General features: G+C 51.3%; 1 protein-coding gene across 1 annotated transcript in view; it reads left to right on the top strand.

Annotated features, from left to right (window-relative positions):
- Positions 1-18,655, top strand: part of TMEM132D (transmembrane protein 132D) — a gene marked incomplete at both ends in the record, with an annotated part of 513,762 nt that extends 495,107 nt beyond the window's left edge. The window contains 4 exons of the mRNA XM_080717677.1: positions 7,393-7,598; positions 11,152-11,425; positions 12,810-13,001; positions 17,471-18,655. Coding sequence (XP_080573803.1) covers positions 7,393-7,598; positions 11,152-11,425; positions 12,810-13,001; positions 17,471-18,655 — 1,857 coding nt within the window. The remainder of the gene's footprint in view (positions 1-7,392; positions 7,599-11,151; positions 11,426-12,809; positions 13,002-17,470) is intronic.
- Between the last annotated feature and the right edge of the window lie 281 nt (positions 18,656-18,936).

Raw genomic sequence — 18,936 nt, 5'->3', positions numbered from 1 at the left:
GTCCTCATCCTCTCTATGTCCTCATCCTCTCTATGTCCTCATCCTCTCTATGTCCTCATCCTCTCTATGTCCTCATCCTCTCCCCTGGTTCTTTCTCTCTCTCTCCGCGTCCTGCTGCCTTCCCCTGAGCTCCACAGATGTGAGCTGACCTAACATGGTTGAATCCTCTGCAACCTCCAGAACTGTGAGCAAATATGTGTTTCTTCCTCTAGACTGTGATCCCCAAGTGTTGTCACAGCACTGGACAAGCTGTGGCAGAGTGGAGGTCAGGCTCCTGTTTCTGAGCTCCACGGGGTGATCTGAGCAGGAGGACCAGGTGAAGACAGGTTCCCCCCCAGGTTCCCCCAGGCGGCCCCCATGGATATGCCTGGTCCTCGTCACCATCACAATCCTTATTTGCAAGCAGCAGAGCACAGCTGCAGCTGGTTTACGTAGAAATGGGGTTGACTTGGCTTACTAAAAGGATAATGAGCCAGGGTTGAAGGCTCCTGCCTGGAATCCCAGTACTTGGGAGGTTGAGACAGAAGGACCATGCGTTGGAGGCCAGCCTCAGCAACTTAATAAGACCCTTTTTCAAAAAAAAAAAAAAATAGGCCAGGCGTGGTGGCGCACGCTTGTGATCCCTGCACTTGGGAGGCGGAGACAGGAGGATCGTGCAGGTTCAAAGCCAGCCTCGCTGGCTTAAGAGACCCTGTTTCCAAATGAAAATAAAAAATAGGTCTGGGGTCTGGGAGTATAGCCTGGAGGTAGTAGGGTTCCATCCCCAGTACCACCAAAAACAAACAAAAAAAAAAGATAGAGTTGGGGTATGTATAGCTCAGAGGGAACGCCCCTGGGTTCAGTCCCCAGTACCAACCACTACCCCCAAAATATACCAGGATCATGCCCTTCATGGATTATGAAGAGGGCTGTGGAGCCAGGGCGGTGGTAGAAATGAAACAGGTTTTTAATCATGGCCCTTTTACCCGCCCAAGGCGCAGCGCGTCTCAGCAAGAGGTGCAGGGCTGTGCTATTGGTCCAGACTTCCAGGCCCCAGCCACTGGATCTGAGAGGTAGTAAGAGGCGTTAGGTAGGAAATACTGACTCAGCCAGTACACTCAGACAGCATTCACGTTAACCTGGGAGGGTTGACTGTCTCAAGTAGCCAGGTTTAGACAGAAGATTCTTCCAGCACAGAGCAATGGGTAAAGCCAGGCTTTTGTTGAGAACTTGGGAGGGAGGAGAGGGAGGGCGGGTTTCCATAATCGGTTCTCAGCTACTCAGAAGATGAAATGGAGCCGGAGCCTTTCAGAAACGATGGGCGGGTTTTGTCTTTGTAAGAACCTGCTGGGTTCAGCTTTGTGGCCTGCGAGGAGGGTAATAGGGCCCCTGCTCTACACTCAGGACTCCCTCTTGACGCCCGTGCTAATGACAAGTGCTCCTCCAGAATGCAGATTCACCGGCCTTGCCTCACAGAGAAGTCTAACTTAGCAGACAATGATGTCTCTAGTGTTGCCTTAAAAAAAAAAATGCTACCTTTCAGGCAGGGTGGTGCACACCTGCAATCCCAGTTTTGGGGAGGCTGAGATGAGAGGACTGCAGACTTGAGATCAGCCTCAGAAAATTACCTAGATTCTCAGCAATCTAGCAGAACCTGGTTTTAAAATTTAAAAAAAAGAAAAAAAAAATATATATATATATGTAAAAGTGGCTGCTGGGAGTGTAGCTCGGAGGTAGAACGCCCCTGGGTTCAGTCCCTAGTACCACCAAAATATATGAACTGCTGCAAACTAGGCCACTGTCTGTAACAACCATTTATTATTCTCTCAATAATAGAGGACGGAGACCCAAAATGAAGGAGCACCCAGGGTGTCTCCTCCAAAGAGACTTTTGCCTTGCTCTTCTAGCTCTGGGGACTACAGGAGCATCGTGGCCCAAAGCCCATGCCTCTTGTTCTGCTTCTCTTCCACGATTTTTCGGGATGGATACACACACACACACACACACACACACACACACACACACACCATAGTTGTTGTTCACATATGACTATATAGTCCTACTTTCTTCTATCTCCACATCATCCCATATGTCTTCCAATCAAATGAGCCCCCTACAAGGGCAGGGACCCCCCAAGGGGCCTGAGGTGCTGGGGTGCTTGGGGGCCAAGGGCAGCCGCTGTCTGGGAGCCAGTAGCGAAGGGTCTTTGGCAGCCAGCTTAGCTGCCATCGCTGTGCCCTTCATCAGCCTGCACGGCAGGGACTGGCCCAGGCCAGGGCTGGCCGTCTTGCGCTTGGCCTTTGCACTGAATCAGTCCTCAGGATCCTGCGCAGGATGGAGCAGAATGAAGATGAGCCCCACTTGTGAGATGCAAGCGCAGAGGTGCCCAGGGACCGTGTGAAGAGTGACAGGCTCTTCCGTGCCACCTGCAAGATTCTGAGCCGGCATTGGAGCCTCTCCCTTCTCCACTGTCTCCGCAGTCATGCAGCTCTGGGAGAGGGGCAGTCATGAGGGGATTGGCATGCATCTAGGGCAATGGTTTATTGCTTGACTCGGTGCTACATAGGTAAGCTTTATGCTTTCTGATTCCTTGTGCAACCACAAGTATATGCTGCCTGCGCCCACCCAGTAGGTCACAGCCCCATTCTGGCCTGGAGACTCTGCCTTTTTTTTAGTCCCTCCCGACACCTAGGTGGTTTTGCCCTTATTTAAAAGAAGTTAATTCACACTTGTAATCCAGCACTCAGGAGGCTGAGACAGGAGGATCGCAGTTTGAGGACAGCCTCAGCTACTTAGTGAGGCCCTTTGCAACTCAGTGAGACCCTGTTTCAAAATAAAGAATAAAGCCAGGCATGGTGTCGCACGCTTGTAATCCCCACGCTTGGGAGGCGGAGACAGGAGGATCGTGCAGGTTTAAGAGACCCTGTTTCCAAATTTTAAAAAAAGTATAAAATAGATCTGGGAGTGTAGCCCAGAGGTAGAAGGGCTTCCAGGAACCCCAGTACCACCAAAAAATAAAACTATAAAAATATTTTTAAGATGAATAAAGAATAAAAAATGGGGTTCAGTGTGTAGCTCGGAGGTGGAATGCCTCTGGGTTCCCATCCCCAGGACCACAAAAACAAGAAGGAGAAGTAGGAGGAGGAGGAGACAGAGGTAGAGGAGGTGGAGGAGGGGAGGAGGAGGAGGAGGAGGAGGAAGAGGAGGAGGAGGAGGAGGAAGAAGAAAGAAGAAGTAGTAGTGGTGGAGGAGGAGGAGGAAGTGGAAGAGGAGGAGGAGACAGAGGAGGAGGAGGTGGAGGAGGAGGTGGAGGAGGAGGAGGAGGAGGAGGAGGAAGAAAGAAGAAGAAGTAGTGGTGGAGGAGGAGGAGGAGGAAGAGGAAGAGGAGGAGGAGACAGAGGAGGAGGAGGTGGAGGAGGTGGAGGAAGAGGAGGAGGAGAGGAGGAGGAGGAAGAGGAGGAGGAGACAGAGGAGGAGGAGGTGGAGGAGGTGGAGGAGGAGGAGGGGAGAAAGAGGAGGAGGAGGAGGAGGGGAGGAGAATTGCACTTAGATGCAGCAAGAACAATCTCCTATTCCTGGTAATAGGACAAAGTTTCCAGATGTGGCCCAGGCTTCATGTTTCCAATGACTGTTAAAAGTCATTTAGAGATATGTTCAGTAGGAGGAATTCTTTCTAGTGTTCCAAAGCGTGACACAGTGACTCTAGTTCACATTGGCATGTTAGGCGTTTTATAAAGCACCAGGAAAGGAGTTCAAAGACTCCCAACACAAAGAACTGATACATGCATCAGGAGACGGAGATGCTAATTGCGCTTGATTTTATCACGACGCTTTGAACACAGTTACCAAATTATCGCAACGTGCCCCATAAATAATGTACAATCATTAGGCGCCGATTAGAATGGTTTTAAAAATGCAATTACGTTTACAATGGCCCTTTGGCTAATAAATGCTATTCATCTTCAAAGAGAAAAAAAAAAGTTATTTAGGAGAATGCTTAGCAAAGGGGGCGGGGGCAAAATTCAGCAACTGTTTGCAGGAAATAAAGAACCAGTCCATTTAGGGGAAAAATTTTTTTTGAGGACTTCCATTTTCCCTTTTTGCCCTGATTTTGATGTGTGTGTGTGTGTGTGTGTGTGTGTGTGTGTGTGTGTGTGTGTGTATTATTAATGGCGGGGCTGTTTCTGAAGCCGCCCCAAAAAAGCAATTCTCTGCACAGGGGCGTTTGTTTGCCGGGTCTCTGGTGTGACTCCTGCACACAGGACCTACGTCTTTCTTTCCTGCTCCTTGAGGACAGAAGGCATCGATATCACAGGGGAGAATGGGACAGAAGGCACCCAGGTGGGGCTCACCCGCGGCCACTTCAGTCTCTCCCCGTGCCTCTGCCATGCTAGACGGGCTTGTTCCTTTTCACTCCAGAGAGAGAGAGAGAGGGAGGGATGGAGGGAGAGATGAGAAGAGGAGAGAGGGAAAGAGATGGGGAAAGGGGGAGAGAGAGGAAATGGGGGAGAAAGAGGGAGAGGAGAGGGAGAGAGGGAGAAAGGGAGGGAGGGGGACAGAGAGAGATCACATCACCACTTGGGTTGAATCCTACTGGCCAGGTTGTCAAGTCCCCAGAACCCGCCCAGAGTGCAGGAGTCAGGGATGGACACCATCTCTTCCGCTGTGATAGGGTCACTTTGGAGGAAGGGGCGTGAGACCGCAGGACAGATGGCTGTGACCATCTTTGGAAAATATCATGTCTGTCGCATCCGTGCCCGCCCTGAGGCTTGCAGTTTTCTATGTGGATGCAGGAGGGGTATATTTAGAGCCTCGCAGGACTCCTGGGGAGGGCGGATGGAGCAGGGCACCTGAGTGGCGGCTTAGGCTCCGGGACCCTCTTCTTAGCACAGAACGAGAGAAATGGGTGTTGGTGCACAAGGAGGACAGCTTGAGGGTTGTGCCACTGCATGGCTGGGGAAAGGAAAATGTGGCAGATGTCCACTGGTTTATAGAGCGCCCTCACCAGTAACGGAGCTGCCATAGGAGCCGGGCTATGGGACTGCTGTGCACATGTTCAGGGAAAATGCTCAGCACAGTGGTTTCATCGTAAAAATAATAAAATCAGGCTGGGGTGGAGCTCAGAGGTAGAATGTCCCTGGGTTCAATCCCCAGCAACACACACACACACACACACACACACACACACACACACACACACAGAGTAATCACAAAGGGACCATCAGATGAAGACTTGGACACACACTCTCCTGGGGGCTGTTACTTCTACCAAGTTTGTGGAGAAGAGAAAAAAAAAAACTTTTGATATTTTTACTTCCACACTATACCAATAAAAGGGTGGGGATATCAGACCATAAATTTTGCCACGAGGGTTGGTGATATTTAAATAAGATTTAAATTCATTTTCATGCCGGCATTGAAGCAGAAAAGAAAAGAAATGGCACTAAATTCACCTAAGTGCCGGGTCATGCGCACCAGTGTTAGAAATATTAACTCTGTCTCCTTCCCGGCACCTGGCAGCTGGGACATGAATCATGAATGGAGCTGCGGGGTTTCATAGATCACCCTTCCCGGGCTTCGGCGTTGTAAAGGGGCAGCTGGCACATTATCTGACAGGTACTGTTAGTCATGGTTTAACAAGACGTGGCAAGCGGGTCTCTGTCGCTCACCTGGGCCGCTCAGGTTCTCCAGCTCATTTTCCGTTTCTCCCCCAGGATTCTCCAGCCTCCAACGCCACCCCTACTTTTCTCAACCCTCCTGCTACCTCGAAGGAAGCCGGCGGCAGCATCCAGCCTCCGCTACCCCAGTGCCCTTCTCTGGCCATCACCAAATCTCCCTCTACACTGAACAGCTGCGTGGCATGTAGGGACACCCACATAATCCAGGATACTTTCCCCCCATCTCAAGAGCCTTAATTTAATTATTCCCAATAGCCAAGAAGGGAGACAGCTTGAGTGCTCACTGGGGAGCACCGGTGACTAGAACGATGGACTGCTAGGCAGCCCTTACAAACAGGGAGATCCTAGCCAGACGTGGTGATGTACACCTGGAATCCTCGTACTGGGGAGACTGAAACAGGAGGGTCCCGGGTTTGCGGCCAGCCTCAACAACTTAGTGAGGCCCTCAGCAACTTGGCGAGATCTTGTTTCAAAATAAAAAGTTAAATAGGGCTGGGAGTGTAGCTCAGAGGTAGAATGCCCTGGGGTTCCATCCCCAGTACCACACACACACACACACACACACACACATACACACGCGCGCGCGCGCGCGGAAGATCCTGCCACTTATGATAATATATGAACCTGGAGGCTACTGAGCCCAGTGGACACACCTCAGACCCAGATGGACAAATACCATATGATCCCATTTACATATGGAACCTGAAATATTCAGTCCCACAGAAGCAGAGAGTAGAAGCTTGGTGGCAGGTTGGGGAGCAGGGCCCTGGGGACACAGGGGTCAAAAGCACACAGGGGAGCAGGGCCCTGGGGACACAGGGGTCAAAAGCACACAGCTTCAGTTAAGTAGGATGAATACGTTCTAGGGGTCTATTATAGGCAGGGTGGCTATACTTGACAATACCATTTTTTTTTTGCAGTACTGGGGATGGAACCCAGGGACATTCTACCTCTGAGCTATACCCTAACCCTATTTTTTATTCTTTATTTTGAAACAGGGTCTCGCTGAGTTGCAAAGGACCTCACTAAGTATCTGAGGCTGTCTTTGAACCACGAACCTCCTGTCTCAGCCTCCCGAATGCTGGGATTCCAAGCGTGCGCCACCACGCCTGGCTGATAGTGTTTTCAACACACACACACACACACACACACACACACACACACACACACTCTGCTGTGGCCATCTTTTATGCTATACATGCATATCGATGCCACTTTGTACCCTTTAAATACATGCTAGTGAAGCATGCGGGCACACACCTGTAATCCCATTACTTGGGAAACTGAGACAGGAGGATCCCAGGTTCAAAATCAGCCTCGGCATCATAGTGATGCCCTCCAAATGTAGTGACACTGTTTCAAAATAAAATAATAAATTTCATTTTTTAAATAGGGCTGGGGGTGTAGCTCAGAGGTAGAATTTCCCTGAGTCCAACTCCCATAACACACACACACACACACACACACACACACACACACACACACAAGCGATTCGATCTGTCAATTACTTCTTTGCCAGTTCAGCAGCTGGGGGATAAAACAGCCCTAATTTAGTCATGTCCTCAAAGTCCCAGACAGCATCCATTGTGCCAGCATCTGCTGTTCTCGGAAGCGACAGCCCGCCTCTGCACTATTCCTCATCCCCACAGGGCCACGGTTCTCCCCTGTTTCCCTGGACTCTGGAAAACGGTGACAACTCACCCGCCTCCCTGTTACTCTCCCCTCCCCCTTGCAGGTGTCCGACAGGTGCGACTACGTCTTTGTCAACGGGAAGGAGATGAAGGGCAAGGTGGGCGTGGAGGTCAGCTTCTCCTACCAGCACCTGAGCAGCGCGCTGCAGATGACTGTGTGGGTGCCCCGGCTCCCGCTGCAGATCGAGGTCTCCGACACCGAGCTCAACCAGATCAAAGGCTGGAGGGTCCCCATCGTCTCCAACAAAAGGTATGTGCGTGCCCAGGCCCCTTACCAGAAACCCGCATCCAAGGTGCCCTGGCCTGGAGGGAGATGGAGAGGGAGCTGTGGCAGGCGTAATCCGCATAGTAATTTGAAGACTGAGTCTCCGTCCCTGAGCTCTGATCGGCTCCGTGTTGGTTTCGTCCTTAGAGGTCGCAGAATCCCATCCTTTCCTCTTGGCAAATCCTGTAGCACCTGCAACTTCCCCTTCCCAATAATTCCCAAAAAAGTCCTAGACTTGAGCCTTGCCTCTGCCTGGGCTGTGTGCCCGCCCCTCATCTGGAAACTGCAGCGAAGTGACTGGACTCCCTTGAGTTCCCAGTGGGAGGGCAACCTCCATCCCCTGGAGAAGGCAGCGGGAGAGGCCGGCCTGCCTGGACCACTGGGCACTTCCAGGAGAAGGGAGCGTGATGCTGGGAACAAACGTATTATGATGTCCACGGAGAACAGACTCTGCAGGCGTTCTGAGCGCTCTGCCCTGCAGAAATAAAGCCTGCAGCTTGTCCACTGTGCACCGGCGCATGCTGGGTTGGCGTTTGGGAGCATTTTAAGAGTGTCCTCAGCCGGGCGTGGTGCCACACACTTGTCATCCCAGCGTTTGGGAGGCTGAGACAGGAGGATCGTGGTTAGAGGCCAGCCTCAGCTGCTTAGTGAGGCCCTCTGCCATCCAGTGAGACCCTGTTTCAAAATAAAGAATAAAAAATGGGGCCGGGGGTATAGCTCGGAGGTAGAATGCCCCTGGGTTCCATCCCCAGTACCCAAATAAAAAGGTGTGTGTTCATCCACCATTAGGCAGCTAAATAAGCTCCAGGTAGGAGAGTCGTGGGCGTTCTCCACTCCTACCCTCACCTCAGAGAACTCAGACACACAGAAACAGGTGCTGGGGCATTGAATGCTCAAATCAGCATTCACCAACCCAGACGAGGAAAGATTCCTGTGGCCCGTGCGCTCCACGGACGGGGGGCAGTTGGAGGCATTTATCTATTTATTCATCCATTCATTTATTATTGGCGCACTGTAGTCATACGTCTCAGTGGAGTACAAGATGGCGGAGACACACATGCACACATCACCCAATCAGCCCTTCCCCAATTCTCTCCCCCTTCCTCCTCCTCCTGTTTGGCTTTGTGATTGACATTGATATGTCTGTTACTGTACCTCACGTGCATTAGAGAATCCCCCTCTTCCCCTCCCATCCCCTCAGTCAGGTCGCCTTATTTGCTCATCTATGGTTTCTCCTTCTTCATCTAGAGCTCCTCCTATGACCCACCTTTTCCCTAGTTTCCACATACGAGGGAGAGCATCTAATTTCTTATTTTTTGTGACTGACTAATCTCACATAGTACAATGTTCTCCAGTTCCACCCACTGCCCCGTAAATGACGTAACTGTGTTTTTCTTTATGGCTGAGCAGGATTCCATTGCGTACATATCCCATAGTTGTTTAGTCCGTTCATCTATGTTTTCCTCCCCTTAGAAGTTCACCCCTGAGCCGGGTGTGGTGGCACATGTCTGTAATACCAGCACTTGGGAGGCTAAGACAGGAGCGTCACGGGTTCTAGGACAGCCTCAGCGATGTAGTGAGACTGTCGGCAACCTAGTGAGACTCTTCTTCAAAACAAAAAATTCCAGGCATGTAGCTTGGAGGTAGAATGCCCCTGGTTCAATCCCCAGTACTATAAAAGAAAAAATAGGCCATCCCTTTAGTCCCATGATCCCTGGGAGCCGGTATGGCATGTGGGTGCAGGCCGTGGGTCCCCTGTCCTGCTGGAAGAAGGTTTCAGGAGCGATACTTCTCTTGAGCACTGGCTGGGTTGCGAGAGCCAGATTAGGAGTGAATACCGATGCCACAGAGAAGAGATGCCGTGGGGAAGGACTTATAAAGAGCTGGCCGAGTCTGCCTGCAATGCGCTGCCCAGATGTCCACGGCTGTCAGGTTCGGATATGGACTTGTTGGAGAGGCTCACAGCCTCTGCTGGAGGCTGGCACGGCCCGGAAAAGGACCACCAGCTGCGCACAGGCCTGAGATGCTGAGGGGGAGACTGACATCTGTCTCCTGCAAAGCCCCTGTCGACCCTCCTTTCCTATCCCGAATTATTACCCACCTCCTCCAAGTACTGGTTCACTGGGTGACGCCAGGTGTCACTGCATAATATACTATCTATTCTGGCATAATTTACCGTCCTCCCTCAAAACTTGGAGATTTAGCCAGGTGTGATGGTGCACGCTTGCAATCCCAGCATTCAGGAGGCTAAGACCAGAGGATTGTGGTTTGTGGACAGCCTCAGCTATTTAGTGAGGCCCTTTGAAAAATAAAAAAGACTAAAAACAATAGGGCTGGAAGTGTAGCTCGGAGGTAGAATGCCCCTGAGTTCTATCCACAGTACCACACACACACACACACACACACAAAAAAAAAAAAAAAAAAAAAACTCGGAGATTTCAAAATAATCCCAGGAGTACCAGGCATGTTGGCACCTGTAATCCTAGTAAAATTGGGAGGCTGAGACATGAGGATTGCAGGTTCACAGCCAGCCTCAGCAACTCAGCAAGACCCTCTGTAACTTAGTGAGAGTCTGTTTCAAAATAAAATAAAATAAAATGGCTGGGGGATCATCTCAGAAATAGATTTCCCCTGGGTTCAGTCCCCAGTACCAAAATAAATCATCCTGCGGCTGGGGTATGTGCGAAGCCCTGGGTTCTATCCCCAGCACCTCCCATACACATCACCAAAGTAGAGCGTGGCTGAAAGAGCATCCAGCGGCGTGATGTCACGCTGTCTGTGGACCAGGAACCAGGTGCAGCACAGCCTACCTAGGTCCGGTGAGCCGAGTCTCTTCCAGACTCCAGTCTATGTATCATCTCATGGTCCACGTGGGGAGGACTGACACCCCGAGGTTGTTCAGGTGTGAACGGCAGGTCCCAGCTCCCTGCTGGCTTGACCAGAGATGACCCTCCGTTTCTTTTTTTTTTTTTCTTTAATTTTTATAGGTGCACTGTAGTCATACATCTTAGTGGAGTTCTAGACGGTAGAGGCATACATGGACACATCACCCAGTTAGCCCTCACCCAGTTCCCGCCCCATTCCTCCCCACCCCGGTTTCCAGACACTAGGTCCTTTCATGGGGCGGCTCCAAGCATAGCAGCCTGCTTCAGCAGAGCCAGAGAGAAGAGCCACGGACAGAGTGCAAGCCAGGCAGATGATAGGCTCACAACTTTGTCGCCAGAATGACCGCCCAGTCAGGTTACTACAGAGGTCGCCACGAAGTGCTGGGTACTGCCTACACTCAGGGCTGGGATTCCACAAAGCAGGAGGTAGGGGTCCTGTGGAAACATCTGGAGCTCTGCCCACCACACCACGCCAACATGGTGACCAGGATGCAGGCCACACCCTGGTCATACCTTCTGCATCTCCCTTGTGTGTGCCCTACCGCGAGCTGTGGACCCGAGGTGGGTTCTACCTCATCACCTTTGAAGCCCCCAACAGACAGTTAACCCCCCGACAAATAAACGTGTGTTCCCCCACCCTGGCTCTCTGACAGGCCAGCCCGGGACAGCGAGGAGGAGGACGATGAGGAGCGGAGGGGTCGAGGTTGCACGCTGCAGTACCAGCATGCCATGGTGCGCGTCCTGACACAGTTTGTGGCCGAGGCGGCGGACCCTGGAGGACACCCGGCCCACCTGCTGGGCTCGGACTGGCAGGTGGACATCACGGAGTTGATCAGCGGGTTTATGCAGGTGGAGGAGCCCAGGATCGCCAAGCTGCAGGGGGGCCAGATTCTGATTGGGCAGGAGCTGGGGATGACCACTATTCAGGTGAGGCTTCCCAGAGTAAGGCGGCCAGCCATCATCATCATCATCTTCTTCTTCTTCTCCTTCTTCTCCTTCTCCTTCTCCTTCTCCTTCTCCTTCTCCTTCTCCTTCTCCTTCTCCTTCTTCTTCTTCTTCTTCTTCTTCTTCTTCTTCTTCTTCTTCTCCTCCTCCTCCTCCTCCTCCTCCTCCTTCTTCTTCTTCTTCTTTTCTCTCTCTCCCTCTCTCTCTATCTCTCTGTCCCTTTCTCTCTTCCTCCATTCTCTTTCTTTTCTTCCTTCTCTCCCTCCCTCTCTTCTCCTCCTATTCCTTCTCTCTCCTTTTTCTATTTCTCTCTCTTTTCTTTTTTCCTTCCTTCCGTCCCTCCCTCTCTTCTTTTTCTTTTTCTTCTCCTCCTTTCTTCTATCTTTCTGTGTTTCTATCTCTTTCTCTCTGTTTCTTTTTCTCTCTCTGCTTCTCTCTGTGTGTCTCTGTCTCTCTCTGTCTCTGTCTCTCTCTCTTTCTCTCTCTCTGTTCCTTTCTTTCTTCCTCCCTCCATTATCTTTTTCTTCCTTCTCTCCCTCCCTCTCTTCTCCTACTCCTTCTCTCCTTTTTCTATTTCTCTCTTTTCTATTTTCCTGCCTTCCCTCCCTCTCTTCGTTTTCTTTTCCTTCTCCTCCTCTTTCTTCTATCTTTCTGTATTTCATTCTCTGTGTTTCTATCTTTCTCTGTTTCTTTCTCTCTCTCTCTCCCTCCTTCCCTCCCTCCCTCCCTCCCTCCCTCCCCCTCTCCCTCTCCCTTTATACTGGGGATTAAACCCAGATGCACTCTACCTCCGAGCCACACTCCCAACCCTGCTTCATCTTTTATTTAGAGGCAGACACTCACCAGATCGCCGAGCGTCTCCCTACATTGCTGAGTCTGGCCTCAAAACTGCAATCCTCCTGTCTCAGCTTCCCAGGCGCTGAGATTGCAGGTTGAGAAAGGAGGATAGCAGGTTTGAGGCCAGAAGGTGGTAACTTAGCAAGAATAAGTATTTTATTTAAAAAATAAACAATAAAAAGGGCTGGGGGGAGTGTTGTAGCTCAGAGCTAGAATGCCCTTGAGTTCAATCCCGGCACTGTCAAAAAAATCTTTATCTATCTATCTATCTCTATCTATTTATCTATCATATATCATCTGCCTATCTATTATCTATCTGTCTATATCATCTATCATCTACCTACCTGCCTACCTATCTTCATTCTGGAAAGTGGGTTGGCAGTTAAAAGAGAACGTTTTGTTCAAGGAGGAGAACACGGTCCCTCAGTGTCCATGGGGTCCCTCCCCTGCACGGCGAATCCTTTGTGTCCTGGGATGTATTGCTGCGACAGCACGGAGCCCTTCCCTGGTATGTTGCCTCTGCCCCCAGATCCTGTCCCCCCTGTCGGATGCCATCCTGGCTGAGAAGACCATCACCGTGCTGGACGAGAAGGTGACCATCACGGACCTCGGGGTGCAGCTGGTGACGGGGCTGTCCCTCTCCCTGCAGCTCAGCCCAGGGAGCAACAAAGCCATCTTCGCCACTGCGATGGCCCAGGAACTCCTGCAGAGACCCAAGCAGGTGAGGAGGCCGGGCCTGCCTCGCCTGTCAGGAGGGTCTCAAATCGGGAGGGTCTCAGATCAGGTGGAGAATCATCAAGCAGTTACAGAAAATAGTTCTTGGCAACAATTTTATTTTTTTATGGTACTAGAGATTGAACCCAGGGGCATTCTACCTCTGTTGTATACCCCAGCTCTATTTTTTTTAAACAGGGTCTCACTGGGTTAATGAGAGTCTTACTACTTGCTGAAGCTGTCCTCAGACCTGCGATTATCCTGTCTTAGCCTCCCAAGTACTGGGATTATAAGCGTGTGCCGCCATGCCTGGAGACGACCACCTTTTCTGTCTAGGAAGAGTGTGAGGCAGAATGCTCATTCAGATAGCAAAGGAGCAAGACCAGGGGATTCTTTCTGTCTTAACAGAAAGAGAAAAGCAGCGGAGCGCCATTTAGGAGTTAAGAGAGGTATAAGACATACCCAGAGAGCTGGTATGTGTCCAGCGTGCAAAGCCCCTCCCTGCCTAGATCGATCCGCACTCAGGTGGCTAGTTCTCGGTTCCTGGGCAGAACGTGGGCCTGATGAGTTTTGCTACGAGAAACCCATGTCCCACTTGCATTTCCTGCAGAGATTTTGTGGCACACTGGAAGAACCTGGATGACCAGTCCATGTCCAGTGGCCTTTACTCTGCAGGAGCAGCCGGCTCAAGCCAATAGCTAACGATAGCAGTTTTTACCAGCTGAGCTCAAGGCCACAAAACACATATGAGGACACTTTCTTACAGACACCAAACAGAACCAGTGTAAAATTCATTTCTGTCGTGAGTAGGGCCATTTGGGAGGAAGAAAGATGAACTCCAGCTAAAATAGCAAGGGGTATATTATGAGAGTCCGACGGCCTTCAGGTACACCCCTGGGAAATCTCTGTCTGCCACATACCCCCTGCCTTGTGATTTTATTTGGTCTTTAGTTATCTTCCTGTGAATGGACACCATGCCCAAATATTTGGTTCTATGGATCCATCGTGGGTGCCCAAAGCTAAGCTTCATCCCTTATTGTATTTACTTTTATTTTTGTATTTTATTTTTTGTGTGTGTGGTGCTGGGGGTTGAACCTGGGGCATTCTACTTCCAAGCTATACCCCCAGCCCTGTATTTTTTATTCGAAAGCAGGGTCTGGCTAAGTTGCTGAGAGCCTCACTGAGTTTCTGAGGCTGGCTTTGAACCTGCGATTCCCCCTGTCTCAGCCTCCCAAACACTGGGATTATAGATGTGTGTCCCCCACGCCCAGCTCTTATCCAACTTTCTTCATGAGGAGTTTGAGCAGGTGTGTCATTGGAAATAAGCTCTGGTTTACCGTCAGCCTGTGCTTTTAGTGAGATGGCTCTATACTGGACAGAGATCGATTGGTGGCTTTGACCCGGGACCCTCCTGTCTCAGCCTCCCACAAACTGGGGTTGCAAGCATGTGCCACCACACCCGGCTTCAGCTCTGATTTTAGACGAGTGCTTGCTACTGTCTTCCCTTCGCTAATGGCTTCAGACTGTCTGCATTCACAGGAGAGGGAAGGGAAGGGAGGGACGGGCACTGGGTAGTCCTGGAACAGCAGCAACCTCTGTCTCAGCCAGCTGTGCCAGGAAGACAGGTGCACACGCCTTGCCAGGCTGTCCCACCTCCTGTGCTTGGGGAGAACGAAGATCTCCAAAGATGGTGGGGAGGGAGGAGCGACGGGGCCGCCAATCTCTGTCCAGCATAAAGGCATCTCACTAAAGTCAAAGGCATGCCATAAATCAGAGTCTGTCTCCAACGACCCACTTGCTCAAATTCCTCATAAAGAAACTCAGTCTACAGCTGGGCATGGTGGCGCATGTCTGTAACCCCAGTACTTGGGAGGCTGAGCCAGGGGGATCATGGGTTCAAGAACACCTGCAGCTGGCCAGACATGGTGGTACCCACTTGTAATTCCAGCTTTTGGGAATCTGAGACAGGAGGATTGCAGTTTGTGGACAGCCTCAGCTGCTACCTAGTGAGGCCCTTTGGAACTCAGTGAGACTCTGGTTAAAATAAAGAATAAAAAATAGGGCTGGGGTGTAGATCGGAATGCCCATCGGAATGTCCCTAATATAGAAAAAAACCAGCTGCAGTTACTTAGGGAGACACACAGGAATTTAATAAGACCCTGTTTCAAATTAAAATAGGGCTAGGAGTATAGCTCAGAGGCAGAGCACCCCTGGATTCAATCCTGAGTACTAATGAGAGAGAGGGGGAGGGGGAGGGGGAGGGGGAGAGGGAGAGGGAGAGAGGGAGGGAGAGAGAGAGAAAGGAAGGAAGGAAAGAAAAAGGAAGAGGAGGAGGAAGAAGAGGAAGAGGAGGAGGAGGGGGAGGAGAAGGAGGAAGAGGAGGAGGAGATGGAGGAGGAGATGGAGGAGGAGGAGGAGGAGGAGGAGATGGAGGAGGAGGAGGAGATGGAGGAGGAGGAGGAGATGGAGGAGGAGGAGGAGGAGATGGAGGAGGAGGAGGAGATGGAGGAGGAGGAGGAGGGGGAGGAGGAGATGGAGAAAGGAAGGGAATGGAAATGTGCCCAGGCCGTGTGCCTCTCCCCTCACCCCTCCCAGTGACTGCCCCTGGTGCAGGCAGAGAGCAGGGTGGAGGTAGAGCCTGAGCAGCTGCTGTCTGACCGTACCTAGTGTTATTTTATCAATGTGCCTTTATTGTTGTATTATAGTCTCACGCCCTGGTGTAAAACAGTGACATACATGCTCACAGCCCTTGGTGCCCATCTCCCCATCTCCCCTCTACCTGTTACAGAGTACACCGAGAGTGACACTGGTGTGCTCACTTACGTGCACATTGCCGATGGCAGGATTCCCACTGGTGAACCTCAGTCTTCCTCCTCCCCTTCCCCTGGGTCCCCTCCCTGGCTCCAGTAAGGTTTCTCCTCCATTATCCAGAATCCCTTCTGGTATCCCAATTATTCCATAGCTTGTGCATATTAAAGAAAACATAATACTCTTTCTTTCTTTCTTTCTTTCTTTCTTTCTTTCTTTCTTTCTTTCTTTCTTTCTTTCTTTTGGAGTACTAGAGATGGAACCCAGGGGCATTATACCTCTGAGCTACACCCCAACCCTATTTTTTAGTTTGTTTGTTTATTTATTTATTTATTTATTTATTTATCTATTATTTTGGCGGTACTGGAGATGGAACCCTTCTGCCCCCGGGCTATACTCCCAGACCTATTTTATATTTTTATTTGGAAACAGGATCTCTTAAGCCAGCGAGGCTGCCTTCGAACCTGCGTGATCCTCCTGTCTCCGCCTCCCAAGCGTGAGGATTACAAGCATGCGCCGTCACGCCCGGCTAGTCTTTTTATTTTTTGAAACAGGGTCTCACTGAGTTGCGAAGGGCCTCGCTAAGTAGCCTCGCTGAGGCTGTCCGCGAACCGCGATCCTCGGGTCTCCGCCTCCCGAATGCTGGGATTACAAGCGTGAGCCACCGTGCCCAGCCCTAAGACCCTTCACTTTCTGTTCCTGGTTTTAACTACTCACCTCCAAGCCAAGGCCACATCCCCTGGTAAGGACAGGTCCACTCCTGAAAACTCAGAGAAGAAGGCAGGGTCAATAAAACCAAAGCCCACAGCATCCTTGGGGGCTGAGGACTTGTCCAGATCAGAGCCCTTTAATCTGTGTGATAAGCAAGAAAAGGAGACTCTGTGTTAAGGCAGTAGAAAATAATGCCATAACGTTTTCCATTTAAACAGGTAGCCCTTGTAAACAATCTCACTAAGCAGTAACACTCTCTGACATACAGTTTATTATTGTGCAGAGTAGATCCCTGAAAGGCCTACAGGCCCATCTTTCTTCTAAGACCTCCAGGAACAGAAAACAGATATTACAGTGGAGTACTTGAGTCCAGCCCGGGTGTATCGCTGTCATTCTGTGGCTGTTATTGTATCGTTTTATGTTGGTCCTGCATCTTTATGGAGATGCATCTTCTTTTATACCCTGGGTGCCTCTCACCTCTACTTCTTCAGCTATTGAGAAAGTTTCCTTTGAGCCTGGCGTCGTGGCGCACCCCTGTAATCCCAGTACTTGAGAAACTGAGTCAGAAGGATCCCAATTTCGAGGCCAGCCTCCGAAATTTAGCGAGGCCCTCCGCAACTCAGTGAGACTCTGTTTCAAAATAAAAAAAAGAGGGGCTAGAGGTGTAGCCCAAAGGTAGAAGTTTATGGGTTCAGTCCCCAGTACCACAAAAAGAGAAGAGAGGAGAGAGGAGAGGAGAGGAGAGGGAGAGGGAGGGAGGGAGAGAGAGAGGGAGGAAAGAGAAAAGAGGGAGGGAGAAAAGGAAGAAGGAAATAAGGAAATAAAAGAAGGAAATGAAGAAGGAAGGAAGGTTCCTTTTTCTCCTAAAGCATTACCCTCACTTTTGTACCTATTTTATGAGATTTGGTGCTGGGCGAACTTTTCGGCCCCTTCTGATTAGCTTGTTTTACTTGCCAGGAGGCGGCCATCAGCTGCTGGGTCCAGTTCAGCGATGGCTCAGTTACGCCCTTGGATATTTATGACGTGAAGGACTTCTCCTTGTTGGCCGCATCCTTAGACGAGAAGGTGGTCTCCATCCACCAAGACCCCAAGTTCAAGTGGCCCATCATTGCAGCCGAGGCCGAGGGGCAGGGTGCCCTGGTGAAGGTGGAGATGGTTATCAGCGAGTCCTGCCAGAAGTCCAAGCGGAGGAGCGTGCTCGCTGTCGGGACAGCGCACATCAGGGTTAAATTCGGCCAGAACGATGCTAGCCCCAACAGCAGCGACAGCAGACACGCCTGGACCGGGGCACATCTAGAAAACAACATCAACGACAGGAGGTTTAAAAGGCCCCTGCAGGAGTGGGTCAGCCCAGAAGGGCAGTACCACAGCAGTGCTTCCCTGGGACTCGTGGAGGGCAGAGGCAGTACCACGGAGCGGTCCACCTTCCAGAAGAAGGATAGCCGGGGAAGCCCGCTGGACACCGACAGCCTCTTGCAGACCGTCCCTGTGGACCTCACCAGCTTCCCCGACCAGGCGGACCTCCCCAGAGGCAACACAGACCTGGAAGAGAACGACCCTGCCCAGGCGGCCAAAGGGTTAAGCGACCTGGAGATCGGGATGTACGCTTTGCTGGGCGTGTTCTGCCTGGCCATCCTGGTCTTCCTAATCAACTGTGTGACCTTCGCCCTGAAGTCCAGGCACAAACAGGTCCCCTTTGAGGAACAGGAGGGCATCAGCCACTCCCACGACTGGGTCGGGCTGAGCAACCGGGCGGAACTGCTGGAGAACCCCGTGACGTTTGCGTGCTCCCAAGAGGAGCAGATCACCGCGATCGACCGGGGTCTGGACTTTGAAGAGAGTAAGTACCTCCTCAGCACAAACTCCCCAAAGAGCCTCGAAGGGCAGCTGTTCACGCCGGCAGGACTGATGCTCACCGATGACGGGAAGGGTCTGAAAAGTGAGCCCCCAGCATCCCCTACCTCAAGAAGAAAAAGAGTGACATTTACCACCTTCTCCGCCGTGTCCTCGGACGATGGGTGTCCCTCCAAGAACACCGTGATGAGCGGTGAAGATGACATTAAGTGGGTGTGCCAGGACCTGGGCCCTGGGGCGCACACGGAGCTGCACAGCTACATGGAAAGTCTCCGTGAAAATGTGTAAACTGCGCCACACAGACGTTGCTTCTCACTCACCTTTCAGCCTTTAATGGGGGCACGGGGGCAGCAGTGCATCCCAGGAGAAACAGGGCAGCCGGACAGGCTTCAGGGCAGCCCCAGTCAAATGAGACCAGTGCAGCTGGGGAGCCCTGGGGTGGTGTCGATGCACACACACCCTGGAGTCTGCCATCTCCCTCGAACCCCGGGGCTGCAGTGCATCACAGGATTCTTTAACTTGGAACAGAAATGACTTCGGAGTCTCTGAGCTGCTGAGAATTTCCAGGA

The sequence above is a fragment of the Muscardinus avellanarius genome (genome assembly GCF_963383645.1).
Source record: "Muscardinus avellanarius genome assembly, chromosome: 21".
In the NCBI taxonomy this organism is placed as follows: domain Eukaryota; kingdom Metazoa; phylum Chordata; class Mammalia; order Rodentia; family Gliridae; genus Muscardinus; species Muscardinus avellanarius.
This window is presented reverse-complemented; position numbering and strand designations above follow the sequence as displayed.